The sequence below is a fragment of the Asterias rubens genome, chromosome 2, assembly GCF_902459465.1.
Source record: "Asterias rubens chromosome 2, eAstRub1.3, whole genome shotgun sequence".
Lineage (NCBI taxonomy): Eukaryota > Metazoa > Echinodermata > Asteroidea > Forcipulatida > Asteriidae > Asterias > Asterias rubens.
Genome location: NC_047063.1, coordinates 497,539 through 524,114, shown reverse-complemented (window position 1 = coordinate 524,114; position 26,576 = coordinate 497,539). Strand labels below are relative to the sequence as shown.

Sequence of the window (26,576 nt, the reverse complement as noted above, 5' to 3'; positions counted from 1 at the left end):
ATAATTTACAAGTTTATTTTGTTATTCTAAAATAATTGCATCATTGTGCATTTCAATACACCCTATCATTGTTACATGACATATACTTTGTGGTTTATAAGATGGCTAACTTGATGGATGCCACAGATAAAAGTTTGAAATAAATCATTAAACAACTGAGAGACAGGGTAATACTGTTTGAAATAGTGTTTCAATTGACTTATCACACTAGAAGTGTGTTCCAATATCTTTATGTATAATTTTGAACTGTAATGGACAGTTGCAACATTGAGATGGCATACTTTTGAGATACGATCTTCATGGATGTACATGTTAAACAAAAAGTTGTACTTTAATCCTCAGATAGCCTAGACTTCATGGATTGATTAACATCAAAACTTTCAATACACTGAGAACAAAACTTGTTATTGTTAAAAGTGTTGTAACAATTTTCATTCTTAGTTTGCGTGTCAGTATTGAGTGACTTGCATGTGTATACCTCGGTTTGTGTGTACATCGTTGCATTTTCTGGAACACCTCATAACAAAATGATGTTTGTTACTGAAATGGTTGCAAGACAGCACTTTGTATACAAAGATCTTGACTCTTTTTGATACAACTTTTCCTAGTGTATTTTAATCAAAACCTCATTGCCAAGAGACATAGTGTGGTTTTATGTTTAGCCGAGTATTTATTTACCAGTATAACTTTTTACCATGCAATTACCATGCAAAGTGTTGAAATTAAACGCAGTGCAAAACATTGCAACTTATTATTTCAACCCTGTTTAGATGTGAACATTTACTGGTGTATTGTTTCAACCCTGCAATTTATGATTAAAGTTGACCAAGTCTTCCACAAATCAATTTACAATGTACTTTAAGGTTTTGCCAACTAATTCAATTTGTCAAAGTCCTCCATGATGACAATTGTGAAACATATATTGTACCCAGTAGAGTACTGATTCCAAACTAGAGTTTACCAAGTCCTTCATTGGTGTAAATACACACTTTATCCATCCGACATTTGACTGGGTTCTCCTTGGTAGTCATTATAGGTACAACAATGAGTCAAGTCTATAATGGTTTATAGCCGAACTGAATCCATGTTGGCTGCACCATGTGCTTGTATATTATTCAATATGCTCATGTGTGTGTGAATGTTGTCTAACTGTGTACACCACCCCGCTGAAAAAGATGTAGAGCACAGTCAAGAACACTAGCGTGAGTAATATTCCAGTAGGTCCAAAGCCAATAAATAACCAAAGAATCAGCGAGAGCAGTACCAGCTTAGCTAGAGTGTAGTAATTAGCTAGAAAACGAAGACTCAATCTTGGATTGCATGTTTGTTGTTGAGGGGAGGCACAGTATGGGGGCGTTGGAATGGCCGTCTGTCTATGGGTTGGGATTGATGTACGTGCAGTGAAGATCTGCTTAGCTAAAGCTCCACTGAAATCTGCTCGATGATACACCTCAAAGACTTTATCACCAAACTAAATAAATGAGAAAACACACAAGCACATGGGTTTAGTTTGGTTCTCAAATTGAAGTAGACTGTACAATGAAGAAAGTTTGTTCCATAGCAGTTTTAACAACTAACCAAACGGTACAATCTTATTAGATAGATTCATTCCCTCATTACTTTTCACTTTAAAGACAGTGGACACTATTGGTAATTGTCAAAGACTAGTCTTCACAGTTGGTGTATCTCAACATAAGCATAAAATAACAAACCTGTGAAAATTTGAGCTCAATCGGTCGTCGAATTTGTGAGATAATAATGAAAGAAAAAAACACCATTGTCACACGAAGTTGTGTGCTTTCTGATGCTTGATTTCGGGACCTCAAATTCTAAACTTGAGGTCTCGAAATCAAATTCGTGGAAAATTACTTCTTTCTCGAAAACTACGTCACTTCAGAGGGAGCTGTTTCTCACAATATTTTATACCATCAACCTCTCCCCATTACTCATAATCAAGAAAGGTTTTATGATGATAATCATTTTGAGTAATTACCAATAGTGTCCACTGCCTTTAAATCTCTCCGTCACACCCTCCAGAACATTTAAATGAGGATTATAGTTACTGGCATAACATGGCCAATAGGCCTAACCCTAGAACAATAGGTTGGGTGTTGGTTCTAAATCCCCTAGAACAATAGGTTGGGTGTTGGTTCTAAATCCCCTAGAACAATAGGTTGGGTGTTGGTTCTAAATCCCCTAGAACAATAGGTTGGGTGTTGGTTCTAAATCCCCTAGAACAATATGTTGGGTGTTGGTTCTAAATCCCCTAGAACAATAGGTTGGGTGTTGGTTCTAAATCCCCTAGAACAATAGGTTGGGTGTTGGTTCTAAATCCCCTAGAACAATAGTTTGGGTGTTGGTTCTAAATTCCAATATTAAGACTCGTAAGCATGACCCTTGACTTTAATTGATCCCAGACACCAAGTTAAATGGGTTTCTGCGCGGTCAGGCAGGGTTCTTATATTTAAATTAAGTTTAATTGAACAACATACTTGACAGTACACATTGCTAGCTCATTAGTAGCTCCCGAGATAGTTTAAGGAATGAAATAGATGACCTGATGACTCTGGTATGTCAACGCACCATGCATTGATGGTCAAATTTGCCAACGCTACCCTGTGTAACTGTCTGTTATTATTATCATTTCGACATTGTTATTTGTTGGTTTCAGTGAATAATAATTTAAATTACAAGTTTTGAAAATCGACCTGTCAGATCAGTCAAATAATCATCAAATCAATCTTACCGTAGTGTTGAAGTTTGACGAGAGTGCATACAGCTTGCGAACAATCAAAGCTTCTGATTGGCTGAAGTTCTGGGTCACCTCGGTATGCGATCTCAAACTTTCGTAGTTTATTCATCATCTATGGATATTAAACAAGTAGGATTTGAAACTTTGCATGGTGGATATAAGATATAGAAGAGTTTGCGGTAACACCATGTAATAACAATTTCTAAATGAATTGGGGTGGTTCTGAAAAAAACCGTGGATTAACTTGACGTTTCGATCAGTATGCTCTGATCGTCTTCTGGAGAATGCTGAACTCTGATGCTGCATGCTGCTTAAGTACTGGGCGGCGGATCAGCGGTGATGCACCAAGGCATTCCCACATCACTGACCACCGAGTGAACTGGGAAGCAGCAGAAATCATCGCTCCAATCCAGGCGTGGCACCCTAGACGCATCAGAGAGGCCATCGAGATCCACAAGCATGACATCGTACCCCAAGACATAGGCTTCCACATCAGCGACATCTGGCTCCCCCTCCTCCCGACCAATGGATCTTCTATATCCACGGTCACCCCCTAGGCCCCCAACCATTAGACTGCTTTGGGTCTTCTATACCCTCAGTCCCCTAGGCCCCACACCCTCACTATCCCCTGTGCTTGTTCCTACTGACACGGTTCAGTGAGCACACACCCCCACATACCACCCAAGGCTCCACAGCAGGTTTCACCACGCATCATCGAGTTCACTTCCCTACTCTATTTCACGCCTTCGTGCATCACCGCTGATCCGCCGCCCAGTACTTAAGCAGCATGCAGCATCAGAGTCCAGCATTCTCCAGTAGATGATCAGAGCATACTGATCGAAACGTCAAGATAATCCACGGTTCTTTTCAGAACAACCCCAACTCATTTAGAGATTGTTATTACATGGTGTTACCGGAACTCTTCTATAAGATATTAAACAAATTAGATTCGATGTAAGACCTCACCGAAGTTCAAACCAGAGAAAAAATTGGTCTTAAATACTGTCAAAGTTCAATATGGCATTGAAAGGCTGTTGTGTCCTTGGTTAAATACAAGTACGCCCTCTATTGTTAAGGTTGTTTGGGGTTACGCCATCTTGGATGGTGGAGATGTTTACACGACATGAGGTGAACATTTACCTGCAAAACCACAAATCATTGATTCTCATTACACTGCTTGAAAACTGCACTTTAGTAATGTGTTTAAAAGTTACGGCAAGGAGGCCTTATACTCTGTGTTGTATGAGATTAAAGACACAAATATTTTATTGTTTTTTGTTATGCAATTCGCCAGACACACAAGGCCTGAAGGCCACTTCAAGGTGTGGGCTACAATTATTTGTTCTTCCAGCAGGTGTTGCCACCTATTCTTAGGGCTGAAACAGGGTTACCCCCTTTACAGTCCATACGGATGTTACATAGGCTTAGGTATCCTCAATCAGAAGCCTGGCTGGTAGAGCAAAAAGCACTCCCTCCCCAACTTTATGTAGCAAGTGTCTTGACCGAGATTCGAACCCACACTCTGCTGATCAAACACCAGAGCCCGAATCCGGCGCTCCCAACCGCCAGGCCATAACACGCCACAATGTTAAAGTTACCTGTTTGCAACAAAGCTTCTGTAATTCAGTTTGACATGATGGAACGGCATACAGTATCTAAAACAATTGAATACATTTAATTACCTGAAACACTTTGGAGAGATAATCCTTTGTATATTCCAAGTATCTGCACAACTTGTTGGCGTCTACTGGACCAATATCATCCAGCAGCTGAAGATGACCCTGTGACCTTTGACCTCTAGATGTTGGGTCACTGAAGGTACTTTGTGAAAACCAAGACAAGAAGCCCTCTCCATCATTGGTGACTGGTGTGCAACTTAAGTTGGATACTATGATCTGAGCTTGGTGAACATTCTGTACCAATCTTTCAATCTAGCAAAGTTTTAGAAAAATATTCAATTGAATTGTTGGCATGATTATTTGTGCAAGGTAAACAGGAGAAAACTTAATTGTGAAGGTGTCCTTATTTGAACAAATTAAGAACATATGATTCCACAGCAAGTATGATAACAAGCTTGGTTTTCATCAAGGAATAACCCTGAAAGATACAACGATGTGTGTTTATTGGGTCTCATTGTCGTTTTGGTAGATACAGTACAGCCCTTAAATTTCAAATCGAGGCTCGCAGGGGGAAACGAGGGCTGTAACGAGCATGTTATTACCCCCCATCGAGTGCACACGCCTCGTTGCGAGCAAGTGAAAAGGGCTCGAAAGGATTGTCTTTTTGAGACGGGTGTCTTCGTGTTGACTGGTGCAGATCACTGACCTTCGTTACACAAGAAACAACGATTAAGCCATGCAAGGCACCCAGGGACAAACCATGTTAAGATCAACTTTTTGTAAAACTTTTGGTGAACATGAGCATACATGGTTTCTTAATTGAACAAAGAAAGAGCCTGAATACTTTCCTGAAAAGAAAACCCTTGTTTTGGTTCAACAAATCTGAATAAAAGAAACACAGCATTTCTATATTCAGCCTATTATACATGATGAGCCACAAGGAAAACTGACTAGGTAAAAATGTAGTTATAAATCAATTTTTGTTTGAGTATAAGAAACATGAACTCATTGAACCATAAAACTTACCAGAGCTTTGACATCATTGCTGAACAGTAGTGTATACATGAATCCAGGGGTCTCAAGCTCAGCTACTTGGGAGCCCAAGTCAGGTACAGATGGATTAGGCTTAGGGGTCAGGAAACTACTTCCATATGAAGCAGAGTGGCCATGATGTGGTGAACCATAATCCTTATAAAGACTTCTCTCGGCTAGTAAGAGGAATATAATAGGATATGAAATATATGAATGAGATGGCCAGGATGATGATAATACATATCAATAAACAAATTGCACTGGAATCACGAGGGCTTGATTAACAGTTAAAGGCACTGGATATTTATGGTAATTTGCTCAAAATAATTGTTAGCTAACTTACTTGTTAGCGCTCAATGGAAGGATGTTGATAGTTTAAAACATTGTTGGAAACGGCTACCTCTGAAGTAACGACGTTTTGAGAAAGAAGTTATTTCTCACACACAAAATTGAATTTGATTTTGTACACCTCAGCTAAGGTCTCGAAATTAAGAATCTGAAAGCACAAAGTTTGTGCGACAAGGGTGTTTTTTCCTTATCCTTAGCACTATGTATTGGTTTTAATGGTGCTACGGCGCATTCAGCAATCACAGCCAGGAACACTAGGGCGAACCCCTTCTCTTTTCAATAAGTGCACTGGGTTCTTTTTCAACTGTATCACTAACTATGTAGGTCTCTCACAAAGTACTTCAATGTCCAATCAATGCCTTAGTCTCTTACCATCTTTCTTCTTGTATTGGTTTGTCCTTCTGAGTTTCTCTCATGTTACCTCTTGGAGATCTTTCTGTTTCTACAGATTGATCTACATAGCACCATGGCTGGATATAACTCAACTGTAAATGTTGAACATTTGCTCGTCTGCTCCAATGGTGTTTTAAGCCAAAACTTAATCAAGTGAATAAGCTATAATTCTGAAATATTTCACACCATAATTATGATGTTCCCAGACTGCTCTACCTCTACATGTACATACCTGACTAAAGGTTGAATCTAGAGGCCAGTTGTCAAATCCATGTCGTAGAAATATGTACAATTTTTTCTTGATGAACTGTGGAATCGCATATCTATCAGATGAAATCAAAAAGCTTAGGCATTGTAACAAAAATAAAAAGTAATTTTATAAATAATTGTATTTTAGATATTGACAAAAAAATAGGGAGACTGTCAACGTAGGGCTAGATAGCTCAGTTGGTAGAGCGCCGGTACGTTAATCTAGAGGTCGTTGGTTTGAATCTCATTCTAGGCAATTTTAGTTATTCAACCCCAAATCGATCAACAAATATTTCAGTACCTCATTAAAAAAAAAAATATGGTTTGTTTTATTTATAACATGTTTTCTTATTTTTACAAACCTGTGTTAAACATAATGGCAGGAAAGATTTCTTATTTGAATTTTATAGACTGATTTCTGCATTTCTTTGAGAAAATCACTGACATGACATGAACCTGTGACAAACATGAACCTGTGACAAATTAATTTCAATCCGCTTCAGGACCTGCAATGTGATTGCAAAAATCATCCACTGGTGTATAGCTCACTTAATAAGTAGTTGGGTTTCAAAACACTACAAAATCATTTACATTTTTGAATCTTGTTAAAACTTGACGTTTATCTAAGGCAAAACATAATTTGCAAGTGGACAGTAACTCATTAACAATGTTGGTTTTACACAAAAGTATAATTTGATTCACTTTATGACCAGTTTGATATCTTTATCATACCACAGCAGTCTCCACTCACAAACAGGGCCATTCCAATAAGGAGTTCAAATCAATCTAACAGTAACTATGTTTCTATCAGAACTTCCTATTTGTACATGTATGTTTTCTTTTTGAAGAGATCAGTCCTTGTACAAGCTTAGGCTTCTTGTCTGCGACCTCCCACTATATGATTAACTTCTGTTAAGTAGTTTTTCATTATATTGCACTACCTAATGGTATACCTGAACCACCATAACTAAAGTGTGCCACAAACTAGAAAAAGAAGAGTGGACTCAAAAGCTATTAAACTCCCACCAGTAAACAAACACTAAATTAAAAGCAAATCAAAAACATGACAATAAGTGTCATACATTAGTCTTTTACCTTTACTAAATTGTAAATGGACTTCAATTTTCATCCTATTGGCTAATTGAAGGAGGTTTACAGTCAGCAAGTACTGTGGTTCTATTCTATTTGATTTTATTCTATTCTACTATCCTATATTTAACCATTCTTTTTGGGAGATTTCTTCAACATAGTTAATTGATGGGCTATCTTTGCCTGAGTCTAAAGATGGAGTTTGACCGTAAAGAAGCAGCACGCACCTCCGCACAAGGCAGAAGTGCCACACACCTCCGCATCAATGCAGAAGTGGCACGCACCTTTGCATGATGAGTGCAATCTCACAATGTCACCATTATAGGAGCTGATCACCCATGATGAGAGACAGACCGTACTGGGATACAATGCAAGACATCATACTGGGGTGACGAGCCTTCTAAACGCTGTCGCCTCCATCTTTTGAGTTTAATTAGGTTTAAAAACTTCAAATCTAGACTAACCCCCCTCCCAACTGCACAATCCCACTCCCCCCATCCCCACCCCCCTCCCCCCAAAAAGATAAAAATAAAAAATAAAAGTATGTTCCCGAGGCTTTGCACTCATGAAATGTTAGCTTGGTAGCAGAATAATTCCATTCCAATATTGTGCATGTGGCGTGATTGTGTCCAGGAAAGGTTTTTCATACTCACAGTCCTCACTTGTTACAATGTAGTCACATAGGAAGTTGGGTCCAAAGTGTCCTCTTGTCCAATTAGTACAAATTATTAAAATGATTATTGATGATACTTGCTCCTTCAGTGATGTCAAACATTTCACATAGACAAATCCTAAGAAACAGGAAAAAAAGACACATGCAATTAAAATGTTTATAAGACTATTTATGAACAATGACACACAGCATTACAAAATCTGAACTTGTAGGTGACATTAACATAAAGAGACCCAGTTAAGAAAAGGACATAAAAACCAAATGAATCACAGTTGTGGGTACTCTTTGTTCATGAGGCTTGGTGCACAATTTCAATAATCATGAAAACAGATTACTTTGTTTTCAATACTTCATGTTCATGGATTCACAGTCTGGTGTTGCTATTAATTCACACGTTTTTCCCTTCATCTCAAACTAGGGTTTCTTTTTAGCTCTTTATGCATTCGATTTTGTTTTGTGCGCACATGATTGCGTTTTTCTCGTTCAGTCATTCAATTTTTCTTCGCTTTAGGCATTCTATTTCATTTATAGGTAATCAAGACTTTACTTTGACCATTCTTAAGTTGAATTTCTATATACGACATTACACAGCTTATCACAAAGAAGTTTGCTTACTTCCATCAATGGCTTTCTTAAAAAAAAAAAAAAGAGTTGAAGGCTCTTTGTCTGGAATACAGATTCCCTAAATGAATCAGAGAGGCAATGAAAAAGTCAACAGTGATCACCTTCATACTTGGTGGTGGTATGGATAGCAAAGGGTGGGAGGGGTGGGGGGGGGGGTTAGGGTTAAGCTCTTTGTCTGTAATATGGATTCCCTAAATGAATCAGAGAGGCCATGAAGCAGCACACAGTGATCACCTTCATACTTGGTGGTATGGATAGCAAAGGGTAGGAGGGGTGGGGGGGGGTTAGGGTTAAGCTCTTTGTCTGTAATATGGATTCCCTAAATGAATCAGAGAGGCCATGAAGCAGCACACAGTGATCACCTTCATACTTGGTGGTATGGATAGCAAAGGGTGGGAGGGGTGGGGGGGGGGGTAGGGTTAAGCTCTTTGTCTGTAATATGGATTCCTAAATGACTCAGAGAGGCCATGAAGCAGCACACAGTGATCACCTTCATACTTGGTGGTGTGGATAGCAAAGGGTAGGAGGGGTGGGGGGGGGGGGGGGGGGTAGGGTTAAGCTCTTTGTCTGTAATATGGATTCCTAAATGAATCAGAGAGGCCATGAAGCAGCACACAGTGATCACCTTCATACTTGGTGGTGTGGTTAGCAAAGGGTGTGGGGGGGGTAGGGTTAGGCTCTTTGTCTGGAATATGGATTCCCTAAATGAATTAGAGAGGCAATAACGAAGTTTACAGTGATCAACTTATACTTGTGGTGTGAATTGCAAAGGGTGGAGGGGGTGGGGGAGGTAGGGTTAGGCTCTTTGTCTGGGTGGATTCCATAAATGAGTCAACAAGGCAATAAAGAAGTCCACAGTTTGTCCAATATTGGTAAACCAGGGTGTTTCGACCATAAGGATCGTAGCTAGACTCTTTCATTAATTTGTTTATTGAATTGTTGTTGATGCAGAAAGGGGTAAAAGGGTTCTCAATAAAATGTCCAAACACTAGAGGGAAACAATACAAGAAGATCCAGTTATCTGAAAGATTGTGATGTTTTTACTCATCACCCATACTGTGGTTTGGATTGGATGTTTATACATTGAAAGATTTATTTAATCACAGAATATATATACACAATTTTGAAGGCAAAATATAGTTATTTCAGAGCTGTTTGCTGAAATCTGTAAATGATCTACAAACTTTGAGCAAAAACAAATAATGTTTTAATGGATAATTAGCAGGGATTCTGGCATGTGTGTGTGTACTCCAGCTTACCACAACTAGGCATTCTTCACTATACACAGCTAGTGAAGAAATTAAAGGCTGGTGTTCATAAGCGCAGAATAATTTTGCGGTAAGCAGAGCCAAGATTTTGAGCCATAGAGTGATGTTTTTCAGTCTTAAGTTCATCCACTTCTTTGATCAGCCTCTTCACGATCAGCTTACAATTGTTCCTTTCTGCATCCTCAATATCTTCGTTTGTGCCAATTATTTATAAGAGATTTAAAATGAAGACAATTATTTGTCTCCTTTTTCTTTTGGTTTCTAAAAACAGCTACAGGACAACTTACTGGCATCTGGCCAATGAAAATGAAACCCAAAAATGAAACCAGCTCCCTCAAGAGTTTGGCATGCACGATCCAACTCCTTTTTGAATTTGTCATCCATAGGTGTTTATGCGCATGTGCTTGTCTCATTTGCATATTTCATGGGAAGGGCCTATTCGTCATCAAAGTTGAAAAACCAAATAACGATAAAAAAAAACCCTTGTTGCAAAACTTTTTTCGAAAACTACCTATAAACCTATGTTACTTCAGAAGGAGATGTTTCTCACAATTTGCTTATACTATCAACAGCTCTCCACTGCTCGTGACCAAAAATATAAAGTTTTTGGGCTAACAATTATTTGGTGTAATTACTACTAGTGTTCAGTGCCTCTATAAAGACACATTTTAGAATACATGTATGTACTTACCACAGAACAACAGCAAGATGATTTACAAATCATTGTCAGAAACATTTGTATCAGAGTTTCTGTCAAAGCATGGTCTAAAAGAGAACAAAATATACACATAATCAGTTAAAACAAGTGGTCATGATCAAACACACTTGAATCACATCAGGGCCTAAATTAGAATAAATAAATAGTACTAACAATACTTGGTTCTTATACAGCGCTTTATCACACCCCTAGGGGTGTATCAAAGTATGAGACGTATTCCTTTATAGCATCATGTAATGGTTTCAATGTGCTGTGGTGCAATATGCTGCTGATCAGACCAGGAACATATGGGCAAAACCATTCGCTATATATGATAAGTGTGCTGATTTTCATACATTACACAACACACATGACCTACAGCTTTACGTCCCATCTGAAGGACGGAGCAATAATGATTAGGACACTTAACAATCGCTTTGACTTTCTGATTGAACGTAAAGCTGTTGGTCCCGTGTGTTGTGAACAGCATGTAAAAAATAGTGCAGTTTACATCGAAAAGTGAACAGGTTACTGCGCCCCAGTATTCCTGGTTTAATTGGCTGCATAATGCGCCATAGCACCTTGTAAAACAATTTTAAAAAATAGGTCTCATAAATGTAAGCTCCACTGTACCTGGCAGGTAAAATAATGTGCACTTTGATATGCCCCTTAGGGGTGTGATAAAGCGCACTATAAATGTACATGTAACAACCAAGTATTATTAAAAATGCTTAATCACACAAAATGTCAACACTGGGAGTCGAACCCACACTCTGCTGATCAGAAACACCAGAGCTTGAATTTGGTGTTCTCATCAGCTCGGCCATGACTGCCGCATCAAATGGCTGCATCAAAATATTGCATTAACAGCCCACCAAGGTGGGCTACCCTAGAAAGATATAAAGATTAATTAAACTGTATAAAATGTAAGGTGTCTTTCTTCTTCATCCGTTTTTTCCCCAAAAACTGTATGTTTATGAGTGTATGTCGAATGCTGAACTTGCATTTCTAGCCACAGATGTGAAGGGATTAATTAATATGAAAGAATGTATAAAATATAAATCATTTAAGTAACCCAAGTGCCATTTTTAAGAAAGTCAATGTTGACCCTGATAATATGTTTCTTGAAGAATTGATCTGTGTTTTGAGGCCCAACGTAAGGAAATCCCAGTTGCAAGAAGAGCAGGGCAAAATGTTTGTCACTCGAAGGCTTGAGATTTAAAGAGACGGTAGCTAGCAACAAGAACCTATTTTAGTAGTCATGGTAGGAAGCATGCTACTTACATGGCACATGGTGCAAATGGAAGTATAGGCCAAATACTACTACATCAGGTTATTATTCAGCTGTTACTATTAAAATGGCCAGCCCAGCACTACCACAGTCACCTCTGTCCTAACTCTATGCATCCACTGACCATGCTGCTTAGAGTAGCAGAACTTCATGCATTGTCAGTGCTTACTTACAAAGGTCTTACAAAATGCTTTCAAAGGTATTTCATGGCAACAAAGGCTCCATTAAAAAAAGGAAGTGAGTATATATGCAAGAGCATAACAAAGAAAGTGTTTAATGTTGATAATGACCAGCTGAAACTCTGTTTATAACCGATTATTTTTGGTTACTATACACTAGTCTTGATGCAAGACAGTTCTTGTTGCGGGCAATGCAGGCACTGTTGGTGAGTTGGCCGCGCTGTGTGTTGTGTAAAAGAAAAACGAGGAACGTCTTGCACCAACAATGCATCCAAAAACTGTCCGAGTCATAGAAATTAAACACACGCACGGAGCTCAAAGTCGTTGGAAAACGGATACATTTTTACAGAGTTTCTTAATATATTATGCCTTTGAACCAAAAAGGCATTTATGAATGGGAACAAAAGAGCATTCACTCGTTCTTAAATTTCTGTTTAAAACTATGCAGGGTCGTGGCCATGATTAAAGGCCCTCGCCTTCCGCTCGAGCCTTTATCAAATGGCCAAGACCCTTCCGGTTTTACACTGCTGTTCATGACTACCATTTTGTTCCATTCATTAGACCTTGTCTATTGGCTTCAAAAATTTACCTTCATAGCTACTGGCCAGATTGAGTAATAACGGGATTGCATTAAGTTACTTCATTGTATGGTGAAGATCCTATTGAATCTAAAACAGATCAACGGTCAAAGAATAGAAATTAAGGATAAATTATAAATTATTATGTCAATTGCATCACATAATCCTCAAGCAACTACCAACTTTGGGGCAATAAATCCAGGTACTCATGTCATAAACCTTTTCTACCTTCTGCCCTAGTACAGTAGTAGTTCAAAAGTCTTCCAGATTCTGAAAATCTACATGTACTCCAAGGATAGTAGAATCTTGGAGGAGGGAAACAACAATGTCTAAGAAGAAGGGATAAAGAAGACATGTCACACAAGGGGATCACACCTTCACCAGATGCCAAAGAGCAAAGAGCAAATTGATAGAGTTTTCTTGGACTTCTCAAAGACCGTTGAAAGAGTCCCACATGAGCGTCTTCTCCTGAATCAACACCTTACTGGCGTGAGTGGTCACCTCTTGTCCTGGATACAGGATTTTCTGACAGGTCGCACCCAACAAGTCATTCTTGAAGAAGAGCAGCAACCTATCCAATAAAGCTTCAGGAGTTTTGCAGGGTACTGTGCTTGATCCCCTCTTACTTCTGGTGTTTATAAACGACCTGACGGACTGTGTTTCAATTGGAATTCGCCTTTTCGCAGATGAATGTTTTTTATACCAGCCCATCAGATCCCAGGACGATGTCACTACCCTCCAGCAGGACCTCACCAACCTCCAGAAATTATTATTATTATTAATATTATTATTATTATTATGTTGGACAGTCTGTCGTTTTGTGTGCACACAGTCTAGGTAACTTCCAGGAGGAAGGTTTACGATATCACAACTCACCATTCACACTAATTTCTCTCATAGTACAAACATTGGTTTAACATGATTATGAATTGCACAAATCAAGAAATTGTGATTCAGAGACGACAATATTTGTTCTCTAGTCATTGTGAAATCAGCAGTTAGCTGGGGGATTCGAACCCACAAATGTGGCCCACAATCTTGTGATGTTAGTCCTGCAGTCTAACCACCTGAACACGGTGACACTACATTAATATGTACTTTAACTATACTAACTAGTGTGGATTTATACTTATAGCCCTATTAATAGTATTATATTATATTAAAAGGAAAGTACACGTTTGGTTATTAATATTATTACTCGAAATAAATATTAACTTAAAAACTGACTTGGTAACGATCATTGGACTTGGAGAGCTGATGGAAGTAAAAAAACAATGTAGGAAACGACTCCATCTATGGTTTATATGGGAAACACCAAGAGAGAAGACTGGTCTTTGACAATTATTATTACCAAACGTGTACAATGCCTTTCAATACACTACGTACATACATACATGTACATTACAATGTAGCTGACACAGTGAGTCAATAACATTACAAACTAGATGCGTAGACCAGCTAACCGAAGAAACGATTTAAAAGTAGCTTCTCTCGAGCGGACGGCAGAATGAACCAGATAAATGTAATCTAACAGCCCTGAGCTTCACTTGTGTGCTTTAGTTGCTTCATAAATAATACTTTACACAGATATTAACAGTCAAAATTGTCCACTTACTCATTTTATACTTCCCGCGATGATGTTCACCATCTTGAATTGATCACGGAATGCAATACTAAACATAACTAGTCTACAGAGGGCGCTAGGGTTGTTCTTAGATGAAATTAATTTTCTTTGGCCCTGTTATAACAAAGTATACTACCAAACTAAGGTTACCAGCATAATACCATGTCATGTGTACAGTTTGTGAGTGGTATTCAGCTCATTTCTGCTAAGCATACAATTCTTTGAAATAACGGGCCCTGGATGCCATGCCACCTAGGCCCGGGGGGGGGGGGGGGGGGTCGGGGATGGGGGATGATGGGAGGGGCAAACCCGGGATCGTTCAGGTCCTGGGGAGTATGGTGGAAATTGCACTCTGTGTCCTATTATACTAATTTTGACCATTTTAAATAAAAAAATTGTATTGCCTTGACAGGAACAGCCCTTGACTAATAATATTATAGTAGTTTTAATGTTAACAAGTTGGCAATATCTTAAAAGAAGTATTAAAAGTGTACAGAGGTAACACTTCTCAGACTGTGTATTACTATGGGGACTCTCTTCTACTCTCAGGAATTTTTACAATAATATCTCAAAAAAGAAGTATAAGAAGCGTTACCGCGATAACACTTCTCCGACTGTGTCTTGATCTAGGGATAATTATTCTTATAGTTTTGGCAATAAAGTAGTGCAGCCAAGCTTGAGTGCAGCGGCTTGGGGTTACAGTACAACGTGTTATAAGACATTTTTCACTAGTGGCAAAACAATGCAATTTCTTTTACAGGGGTATTTTATTATTTTCAAATGTTAATTATATATCACAAAGTTGTTTCTTGTTTCACATGACCAAGGTATTTATTTCACACTAAAGCCATAAACATAAATATGGCAAAATAAAATGAACATTTTGAACTTACTATACACATAACGGGCAAAAAACACTTCAAAGTTAAAGACAGTGGACACTATTGCTAACTGTTAAAGACTAGTCTTCACAGTTGGTGTATCTCAACATATGCATAAAATAAAAAACCTGTAAACATTCGAGCTCAATCGGTCGTCGAAGTAGAGAGATAATAACGAAAGAAAAAACACACTTGTCATACGAAGTTGTGTGCTTTCAGATGCTTAATTTGAGACTTCAAATTCTAAATATGATGTTTCGAAATCAAATTTGTGGAAAATGACTTCTTTCTCAAAAACTATGGCACTTCAGAAGGAGCCATTTCTCACAATGTTTTATACAATCAACTTCTCCCAATTACTCGTTACCAAGTAAGGTTTTATGCTAATAATTATTCTGAGTAATTACCAGTAGTGTCCACTGCCTTTAAGTGATTGATAGTTATGGTAATAGGCATTAATAGGGCCTACTAAAAATAATTAGGCTAGAAGACAACACCAGTATGAAAACAAGGAGTTGCTACATAGATTGGTTTTGACCTCATCGCAAATACTTGGTACGCATGCATAGCGATCAAGTTTGACTGCGAGCTGGATCAGCATGCACCTCGTTCAACAGTAAGCGCTTTGCAAAAGAATTTGCGAAAAGGTCTTTGATGACATTAGTTAACAACAGGGTGGACCACGTGAAGGTTGTCATCTTCCACCCCACAACAGTTAAAGGGATCATAATACATCCAAGTTTGTAACCATTACAACAATTGCTTCTTTGAAATGTTACCCCCCTTTGATACCTAGCCTACGGAGTGAAAAACCAGAGATAACAAATACTCTGGAAAACCCCACTTAAACTTATCTATAATAACTATGACTTAAGAAATGCTTTCAATTGTTCAATTAAAGTTGTTGACCATGATTATGCGGTTAAAGAAAATTTTATATACAGTACCGTTTTCTTGCAGTAAAACCAATTAATTACTTTCCTTTGTTTAAGATTAGATACATTACATAATTTCAATCAATATCCTATATCGGAAGTCATTACTATAGTGGCTAGCTCCCTTTGTCTGCAGAGTGAAGAAACACTCTTGTGAGAAAGTACTCTTGAAAACCCTGATATTAGCATCAAATAGCTATCTACATAGGCAAATATCAAACTTGTCAACAATTTTGTAATTAAAATAAACCGTGTTAACAAGTACTCTCAACTATAAAACTGTTGTGAATGGTATATCACAATACCAATCTTAGTGTGGCATTTTTGGCACAAAATTAACACCAGATAATAAAACTAATGTCATGTCCTTTGTATAAATAAAAAAATACATAATTAACGAGCAATCTCAACTATTGCAAGGTATAAAGAATATCAATACCGAGTGTGACATTAATGCAACATAATTAACAGTAGATAATATAAATGTTGTGACCTTTGTTATAACCATTGTAATTAATTAATATAACAACTAGTACTCAGTGCCCGGCGAACAGCGCCCTCTATTGAGCAAAAACTCAACATCACGCACAAATTAATGCCTACCTAGCTCGTAACAATGAACATTGTAATTAATTAGCATAACAATGAGGACTCAAACACCCTCAAGTTACACAGTACAATGTCATGACCATTGTAATTTAAAACCTCAATAAGAGTTATTGAACCCAATGTGAGTCACAATATTTACATGTCCTTAAATAATAACTAATACAAAAAAAACATGGTGGCCACCATGTGGGGGTACCCCCAGAACACTAATAATATTGTTTGGATGAATAACGGAACGACACAATAAAAGGTACCATTCATATTTAATACAATATTCAAATTCAGTAAAAGTAATACTAAATTTTATTAGTTTGTAATGTTAAACCACTCATATACACTTCTTGACAAGCTTGTTGTCTTTATATTTGTAATGAGTTTACCCTATTGTTTCATAATTGTAATGAGCAATTGCATTACAAATTTACATAACTTGTTTCATGCTTGTAATGCAGTACTTCATTACGCACTTGAAACTTTGACATACTTGCAATGAGGTATTTCATTGCAAGAATGTTTTGCATGAGTGTAATGAAATACCTCATTACAAACATGCAACATTAAAAATGTGAATACATTAACTTGTAAGGAATTATCTCATTACAAGTTATTACGTATTCTGTCTACAAAATAAGTTGAACAAGGCAGCTTGAAGCAGGAACTTCATCACATCAAGACATCACTACAACTCAACGACTAAAAGACCTTCAATTCCTGCAGCCAGCCGAAGCCATTCCTCATCACACAAGTAGACAAAAGTCCGCAGTTCAAGGCTACCATCACCCTTCCATACATTGGCCATGCATCTCACAAGCTCCAACAAATCGTCAGCCAAGCTCAACCCAGAAACATCAAGATTTAAACATCACTTCACACAGAAGACCAGCATTCCCTCCGAATGCGATGACACATAGAGGAGACCTGCTGCATTCATATCCATGAGAATCAAGAAACATCAAGCACACGGCAGTCTGGGACACCATGACAAATCAGCCTTGATCAAACACTCACACAGAGTTTTTTCAGAGCCAACACTCATACAAAAGAGTGTACCCACAAGTTAAATACACATATTTATAGTTTCTTCCTATTTCTCTTCACCATGCAAAGCTTCAAACAATACTAATATTCAAGTCATTGTTCTACAATAACAAAACTTTGTTGTGTAACTGAGTTCAATCTGCAGATGAATCCGGATGATCATGCTGTAATATCAAGATCCATTGGAAGATTTGTTCAATGTTGTTCATGCTCTTGGAACGAATACTCAATGGTCGAAGTACATCCTTAGTAACAGTCGAAGCTGGTACCACCAATTTGGATACAACCTTAGATGAGGGCAGTCATCATGAAGAACCAGTCCTCCTTTACAAAGACTGTGTTGCAGCAACAGTTTTATTGGTGCTGCATAATGTGGCTCAGCATCTTGACGTAATCAACTCTTAGTTGTTCCACTCTGTTCATCCTGTAATATGATATAAAACAAAATTGAAACAAAAAGATTTGTAAGTTCAATTTTTGTGTTTAAGCAAAGTTTATTTTCCGCACGTTAATGGATTTCTCAGATTTATTAGCTAAAAGAGATCTTACCTTCAAGGATCCTGGTAAGTAGTTGTAGATATACTTGATGTATATCTCCTCAAGCCATGACGTATCTATCTTTGTGATGTCACATCTTCATGGTCCATGTTGACAGGATGGGAGAAAAGTAGTCATCACAATAACCTGTATGTAAGTAGTAGTTGAGCGACAGGTTGTCTTTAGCTGACGCCATCTTGGGAACCTCTGATGGCCGCCTTCAACGCCCCGTCCAGCATCAGCATCTTAAGCTCAGTTGTTTCTGGTTGTGTCCTTCAGCCGATCTAAGAATGTTACATCAATGGCCATTGGTAGCATTCTTGTATAGACGCCTTCTAGCGGATGACCTCTAGGGGAGCGCCATCTGAAAGAAAGTTGTTATCACATCAGTACAAACCATATAGAGACTAATATAATGTAATCATCTGATGATCATTACGGAACTTCAAAATCAAATCACAAAATTAGCTCAAAAATTGAGTTCAAAAACTCCTTTTCATGAAAAAGTTTGAATTTTCTGTCATCTCAAAGACGCAGACTGTTAAAAAGATTGATGCAACAAACTCTCTGCACAATTCTTTCAAGTTATGTTATTCCATGTGTAAAAACTGTTTTAGTTTCTTGTGAAAACAAGTATGGTTACCATTATTACATCTGTTGTTGATCCATCAGACTGCAATGCATTCTCTCATCCACCAGGGAGACAGGAACACTCCTCTATGAAGCCAGGCAACCAGCGGTTGTCTTCTTGGTCATCGGCGGATGGACGTCACCAGTACGAACGCAGACGCCATTGATGTGCAGTTTCATTGGACTCCGTACTTCACAGGCAGTTGGTTTCGCATTTCACCATTGCAGTAAATAAAAGACAAAAAATAGATACATTCAGAAAATCCACTTCCAAATAGAACTATTCCATTTAGTTTGGGAACAGTTCAGGTCAACATTGATGTGGGTTTGAGTTTTTCGATCATTTTATTCGTTAGGGTTTATTTCTTTGAATTACGTTTGTCTGCATTTAGCAAGTCGTAAAATAAATTGTAAATTTTTCGTTAAACTTTGATGAACACATCAGAGGAAAGAAAGGAATGGTTAGGTTTTGTTAAGGGTTAAACTGCATGGTTTTATTGAGCTAGTTTTGTTTGGGCATTCAAAATAAGCCACATTAAGTTTTCAAAAGCACTTTTTTACGATTTAATACTTATGGACAGTAATAACTTATACTGTATTTTACTTTCTTCTACTACATTTAACATTTATTTCATCCTTGTCCATTCATCTTACAAGACATAGATTAACATTACATTCAGTTACACAATAACATGTTTATGATAAAGTAGGCTATTACAATGTATACGCAATATAAATAATAGATTAATAACAATTTTATATGTAATAAGCGGTAGGACAACAATTAGGTTCAGGTGAAGCCGTGGCTTTTGTTCCTTAACCTATGGACAGACGAACACAAACATAACAGCACCAGCACATATTGTACAGACAATAGACTTGACAGACAAACACAACAACGGCTAATGTAAGGTGTGTTGAAAGATAACATAACCTAGGCAATGCAGAAACAGTCATAATCTATGAATATCCATCAAGTAGTTGCTTTTTCTTAAGTCGTCTTACCTGGAAACTTGCATCCTCAGACCATAAGACACCCTCGTCCTCCTTCCATGATCCTTGGTAGCCATTACCCTTGTGACATCAGCTGTATATGGAGAATCATTCAACAACTGCATCATTAAGTTAGTTCAAAAATTTAGTTCAGTCGCTGCTTTTCAACAACAAGTTTGAACTATTTATGTCATCTCAAAGACATCGATTGTTGTAAAAAGATTGACGCAACAAACTTTCTGCGCAATCCTTTAAAGGCAGTGGACACTATTGGTAATTACTCAAAATAATTAACATAAAACCTTTCTTGGTGACAAGTAATGGGGAGAGGTTGGTGGTATAAAACATTGTTAGAAACAGCTCCCTCTGAAGTGCCATAGTTTTGGAGAAAGAAGTAATTTTCTACGAATTTGATTTCGAGACCTCAAGTTAAGAACTTGAGGTCTCAAAATCAACCATCTAAACGCACACAACTTCGTGTGACAAGGGTGTTTTCCTCTTTCATTACTATCTCGCAACTTTGATGACCGATTGAGCTCAAATTTTCACAGGTTTGTTATTTTATGGGTATGTTGAGATACACCAACTGTGAAGGCTAGTCTTTGACAATTACCAATAGTGTCCACTGCCTTTAAAGTTATGTTATTACATGTGTAAAATCTGTTTTAGTTTTCTATCAAAACAAATATAGTTGCCATAATTACATCTGTTGTTGATCCATCAGACTGCAATGCATTCTCTCATCCACCAGGGAGACAGGAACACTCCTCTATGAAGCCAGGCAACCAGCGGTTGTCTTCTTGGTCATCGGCGGATGGACGTCACCAGTACGAACGCAGACACCATTGATGTGCAGTTTTCATTGGACTCCGTACTTCACAGGCAGTTGGTTTCGCATTTCACCATTGCAGTAATAAAAGACAAAAAATAGATACATTCAGAAAATGCACTTCCAAATAGAATTATTCCATTTAGTTTGGGAATAATTTAGGTCAACATAAATGTGGGTTTGAGTTTTTCAATCATATTATTTAGTAGGGTTTATTTCTTTGAATTTTTAGAGTCAAATATTTCTCATCAACTCGTTTGTCTGCATTTAGCAAATCGTAAAATAAACTGTAAATTTTTCGTTAAACTTTGATGAACACTGATGAACACATCAGAGGAAAGAAAGGAATGTTTAGGTTTTGTTAAGGGTTAAACTGCATGGTTTTATTGAGCTAGTTTTGTTTGGGCATTCAAAATAAGCAACATTAAGTTTTCAAAAGCACTTTTTTTAAGACTTAATACTTATGGACAGTAATAACTTATACTGTATTTTACTTTCTTAAGTCGTCTTACCTGGAAACTTGCATCCTCAGACCATAAGACACCCTCGTCCTCCTTCCATGATCCTTGGTAGCCATTATCCTTGTGACATCACCTGTATATGGAGAATCATTCAACAACTGCATCATTAAGTTAGTTCAAAAATTGAGTTCAGTCGCTGCTTTTCAACAACAAGTTTGAACTATTTATGTCATCTCAAAGACATCGATTGTTGTAAAAAGATTGACGCAACAAACTTCCTGCGCAATCCTTTAAAGGCAGTGGACACTATTGGTAATTACTTAAAATAATTATTAACATAAAACCTTTCTTGGTGACAAGTAATGGGGAGAGGTTGGTGGTATAAAACATTGTTAGAAACAGCTCCCTCTGAAGTGCCATAGTTTGGGAGAAAGAAGTAATTTTCTTTGAATTTGATTTCGAGACCACAAGTTTAGATGTCAAAACAAATATAGTTGCCATTATTACATCTGTTGTTGATCCATCAGACTGCAATGCATTCTCTCATCCACCAGGGAGACAGGAACACAGGAACACTCCTCTATGAAGCCAGGCAACCAGCGGTTGTCTTCTTGGTCATCGGCGGATTGACGTCACCAGTACGAACGCAGACACCATTGATGTGCAGTTTTCATTGGACTCCGTACTTCACAGGCAGTTGGTTTCGCATTTCACCATTGCAGTAAATAAAAGACAAAAAATAGATACATTCAGAAAATGCACTTCCAAATAGAATTATTCCATTTAGTTTGGGAATAATTTAGGTCAACATAAATGTGGGTTTGAGTTTTTCAATCATATTATTTAGTAGGGTTTATTTCTTTGAATTTTTAGAGTCAAATATTTCTCATCAACTCGTTTGTCTGCATTTAGCAAATCGTAAAATAAACTGTAAATTTTTCGTTAAACTTTGATGAACACTGATGAACACATCAGAGGAAAGAAAGGAATGTTTAGGTTTTGTTAAGGGTTAAACTGCATGGTTTTAATGAGCTAGTTTTGTTTGGGCATTCAAAATAAGCAACATTAAGTTTTCAAAAGCACTTTTTTTAAGACTTAATACTTATGGACAGTAATAACTTATACTGTATTTTACTTTCTTAAGTCGTCTTACCTGGAAACTTGCATCCTCAGACCAAAAGACACCTTCGTCCTCCTTCCACGATCCTTGGTAGCCATTATCCTTGTGACATCACCTGTATATGGAGAATCATTCAACAACTGCATCATTAAGTTAGTTCAAAAATTGAGTTCAGTCGCTGCTTTTCAACAACAAGTTTGAACTATTTATGTCATCTCAAAGACATCGATTGTTGTAAAAAGATTGACGCAACAAACTTTCTGCGCAATCCTTTAAAGGCAGTGGACACTATTGGTAATTACTTAAAATAATTATTAACATAAAACCTTTCTTGGTGACAAGTAATGGGGAGAGGTTGGTGGTATAAAACATTGTTAGAAACAGCTCCCTCTGAAGTGCCATAGTTTTGGAGAAAGAAGTAATTTTCTACGAATTTGATTTCGAGACCACAAGTTTAGATGTCAAAACAAATATAGTTGCCATTATTACATCTGTTGTTGATCCATCAGACTGCAATGCATTCTCTCATCCACCAGGGAGACAGGAACACAGGAACACTCCTCTATGAAGCCAGGCAACCAGCGGTTGTCTTCTTGGTCATCGGCGGATGGACGTCACCAGTACGAACGCAGACACCATTGATGTGCAGTTTTCATTGGACTCCGTACTTCACAGGCAGTTGGTTTCGCATTTCACCATTGCAGTAAAATAAAAGACAAAAAATAGATACATTCAGAAAATGCACTTCCAAATAGAATTATTCCATTTAGTTTGGGAATAATTTAGGTCAACATTAATGTGGGTTTGAGTTTTTCAATCATATTATTTAGTAGGGTTTATTTCTTTGAATTTTTAGACTCAAATATTTCTCATCAACTCGTTTGTCTGCATTTAGCAAATCGTAAAATAAACTGTAAATTTTTCGTTAAACTTTGATGAACACTGATGAACACATCAGAGGAAAGAAAGGAATGTTTAGGTTTTGTTAAGGGTTAAACTGCATGGTTTTATTGAGCTAGTTTTGTTTGGGCATTCAAAATAAGCAACATTAAGTTTTCAAAAGCACTTTTTTTAAGACTTAATACTTATGGACAGTAATAACTTATACTGTATTTTACTTTCTTAAGTCGTCTTACCTGGAAACTTGCATCCTCAGACCAAAAGACACCTTCGTCCTCCTTCCACGATCCTTGGTAGCCATTATCCTTGTGACATCACCTGTATATGGAGAATCATTCAACAACTGCATCATTAAGTTAGTTCAAAAATTGAGTTCAGTCGCTGCTTTTCAACAACAAGTTTGAACTATTTATGTCATCTCAAAGACATCGATTGTTGTAAAAAGATTGACGCAACAAACTTTCTGCGCAATCCTTTAAAGGCAGTGGACACTATTGGTAATTACTTAAAATAATTATTAACATAAAACCTTTCTTGGTGACAAGTAATGGGGAGAGGTTGGTGGTATAAAACATTGTTAGAAACAGCTCCCTCTGAAGTGCCATAGTTTGGGAGAAAGAAGTAATTTTCTTTGAATTTGATTTCGAGACCACAAGTTTAGATGTCAAAACAAATATAGTTGCCATTATTACATCTGTTGTTGATCCATCAGACTGCAATGCATTCTCTCATCCACCAGGGAGACAGGAACACAGGAACACTCCTCTATGAAGCCAGGCAACCAGCGGTTGTCTTCTTGGTCATCGGCGGATGGACGTCACCAGTACGAACGCAGACACCATTGATGTGCAGTTTTCATTGGACTCCGTACTTCACAGGCAGTTGGTTTCGCATTTCACCATTGCAGTAAATAAAAGACAAAAAATAGATACATTCAGAAAATGCACTTCCAAATAGAATTATTCCATTTAGTTTGGGAATAATTTAGGTCAACATTGATGTGGGTTTGAGTTTTTCAATCATATTATTCGTTAGGGTTTATTTCTTTCAATTTTTAGAGTCAAATATTTCTCATCAACTCGTTTGTCTGCAGTTAGCAAATCGTAAAATAAACTGTAAATTTTTCGTTAAACTTTGATGAACACTGATGAACACATCAGAGGAAAGAAAGGAATGTTTAGGTTTTGTTAAGGGTTTAACTGAATGGTTTTATTGAGCTAGTTTTGTCTGGGCATTCAAAATAGGCCACATTAAGTTTTCAAAAGCACTTTTTTTACGACTTAATACTTATGGACAGTAATAACTTATACTGTATTTTACTTTCTTAAGTCGTCTTACCTGGAAACTTGCATCCTCAGACCATAAGACACCCTCGTCCTCCTTCCATGATCCTTGGTAGCCATTATCCTTGTGACATCACCTGTATATGGAGAATCATTCAACAACTGCATCATTAAGTTAGTTCAAAAATTGAGTTCAGTCGCTGCTTTTCAACAACAAGTTTGAACTATTTATGTCATCTCAAAGACATCGATTGTTGTAAAAAGATTGACGCAACAAACTTTCTGCGCAATCCTTTAAAGGCAGTGGACACTATTGGTAATTACTCAAAATAATTATTAACATAAAACCTTTCTTGGTGACAAGTAATGGGGAGAGGTTGGTGGTATAAAACATTGTTAGAAACAGTTCCCTCTGAAGTGCCATAGTTTGGGAGAAAGAAGTAATTTTCTACGAATTTGATTTCGAGACCTCAAGTTTAGATGTCAAAACAAATATAGTTGCCATAATTACATCTGTTGTTGATCCATCAGACTGCAATGCATTCTCTCATCCACCATGAAGCCAGGCAACCAGCGGTTGTCTTCTTGGTCATCAGCGGATGGACGTCACCAGCACGAACGCAGACACCATTGATGTGCAGTTTTCATTGGACTCCGTACTTCACAGGCAGTTGGTTTCGCATTTCACCATTGCAGTAAATAAAAGACAAAAAATAGATACATTCAGAAAATGCACTTCCAAATAGAATTATTCCATTTAGTTTGGGAATAATTTAGGTCAACATAAATGTGGGTTTGAGTTTTTCAATCATATTATTTGTTAGGGTTTATTTCTTTGAATTTTTAGAGTCAAATATTTCTCATCAACTCGTTTGTCTGCATTTAGCAAATCGTAAAATAAACTGTAAATTTTTCGTTAAACTTTGATGAACACATCAGAGGAAAGAAAGGAATGGTTAGGTTTTGTTAAGTGTTAAACTGCATGGTTTTATTGAGCTAGTTTTGTTTGGGCATTCAAAATAAGCCACATTAAGTTTTCAAAAGCACTTTTTTTACGACTTAATACTTATGGACAGTAATAACTTATACTGTATTTTACTTTAAGTCGTCTTACCTGGAAACTTGCATCCTCAGACCATAAGACACCCTCGTCCTCCTTCCATGATCCTTGGTAGCCATTATCCTTGTGACATCACCTGTATATGGAGAATCATTCAACAACTGCATCATTAAGTTAGTTCAAAAATTGAGTTCAGTCGCTGCTTTTCAACAACAAGTTTGAACTATTTATGTCATCTCAAAGACATTGATTGTTGTAAAAAGATTGACGCAACAAACTTTCTGCGCAATCCTTTAAAGGCAGTGGACACTATTGGTAATTACTCAAAATAATTATTAACATAAAACCTTTCTTGGTGACAAGTAATGGGGAGAGGTTGGTGGTATAAAACATTGTTAGAAACAGCTCCCTCTGAAGTGCCATAGTATTGGGAGAAAGAAGTAATTTTCTACGAATTTGATTTCGAGACCTTAAGTTTAGAACTTGAGGTCTCAAAATCAACCATCTAAACGCACACAACTTCGTGTGACAAGGGTGTTTTCTTCTTTCATTACTATCTCGCAACTTTGATGACCGATTGAGCTCAAATTTTCACAGGTTTGTTATTTTATGTGTATGTTGAGATACACCAACTGTGAAGGCTAGTCTTTGACAATTACCAATAGTGTCCACTGCCTTTAAAGTTATGTTATTACATGTGTAAAATCGGTTTTAGTTTTGTCAAAACAAATATAGTTGCCATAATTACATCTGTTGTTGATCCATCAGACTGCAATGCATTCTCTCATCCACCAGGGAGAGGAACACTTCTCTATGAAGCCAGGAATTAGCGGCTGTCTTCTTGGTCATCGGCGGATGGACGTCACCAGCACGAACGCAGACAC

At 37.4% G+C, this 26,576-nt stretch overlaps 1 protein-coding gene and 1 long non-coding RNA gene across 10 annotated transcripts; both read right to left on the bottom strand.

Annotated features, from left to right (window-relative positions):
- Positions 1–179: 179 nt before the first annotated feature.
- LOC117307095 (sphingomyelin phosphodiesterase 4-like) lies at positions 180–14,490 on the bottom strand. Of its 5 annotated transcripts, none has more exons than XR_004521023.1 (9): positions 14,408–14,490; positions 12,804–12,882; positions 10,739–10,812; positions 8,136–8,273; positions 6,377–6,467; positions 5,398–5,579; positions 4,435–4,683; positions 2,747–2,864; positions 180–1,471 (listed from the first exon to the last, which is right to left on the bottom strand). XR_004521023.1 is itself a non-coding variant. In XM_033791754.1 (7 exons), exons 4-7 carry the CDS (start codon positions 5,434–5,436, stop codon positions 1,464–1,466), a joined length of 414 nt encoding a protein of 137 aa, XP_033647645.1. In that variant the 5' UTR covers positions 5,437–5,579; positions 6,377–6,467; positions 10,739–10,812; positions 14,408–14,451; the 3' UTR covers positions 180–1,463. The 5 variants fall into 5 exon arrangements, 1 of the variants encoding a protein (XP_033647645.1); XR_004521025.1 differs by lacking the exon at positions 14,408–14,490 and adding an exon at positions 13,294–13,308; XR_004521026.1 differs by lacking the exon at positions 8,136–8,273.
- Positions 14,491–16,005: 1,515 nt separating this feature from the next.
- LOC117307038 lies at positions 16,006–23,157 on the bottom strand. Of its 5 annotated transcripts, XR_004521017.1 has the most exons (5): positions 22,939–23,157; positions 22,483–22,564; positions 21,837–22,014; positions 18,429–18,780; positions 16,006–18,303 (listed from the first exon to the last, which is right to left on the bottom strand). It is a non-coding gene; the product is annotated as an uncharacterized LOC117307038 (long non-coding RNA). The 5 variants fall into 5 exon arrangements; XR_004521015.1 differs by lacking the exons at positions 21,837–22,014; positions 22,483–22,564; positions 22,939–23,157 and adding exons at positions 19,060–19,237; positions 20,052–20,141; XR_004521014.1 differs by lacking the exons at positions 22,483–22,564; positions 22,939–23,157 and having other exon boundaries at positions 21,837–22,473.
- Positions 23,158–26,576: the final 3,419 nt, after the last annotated feature.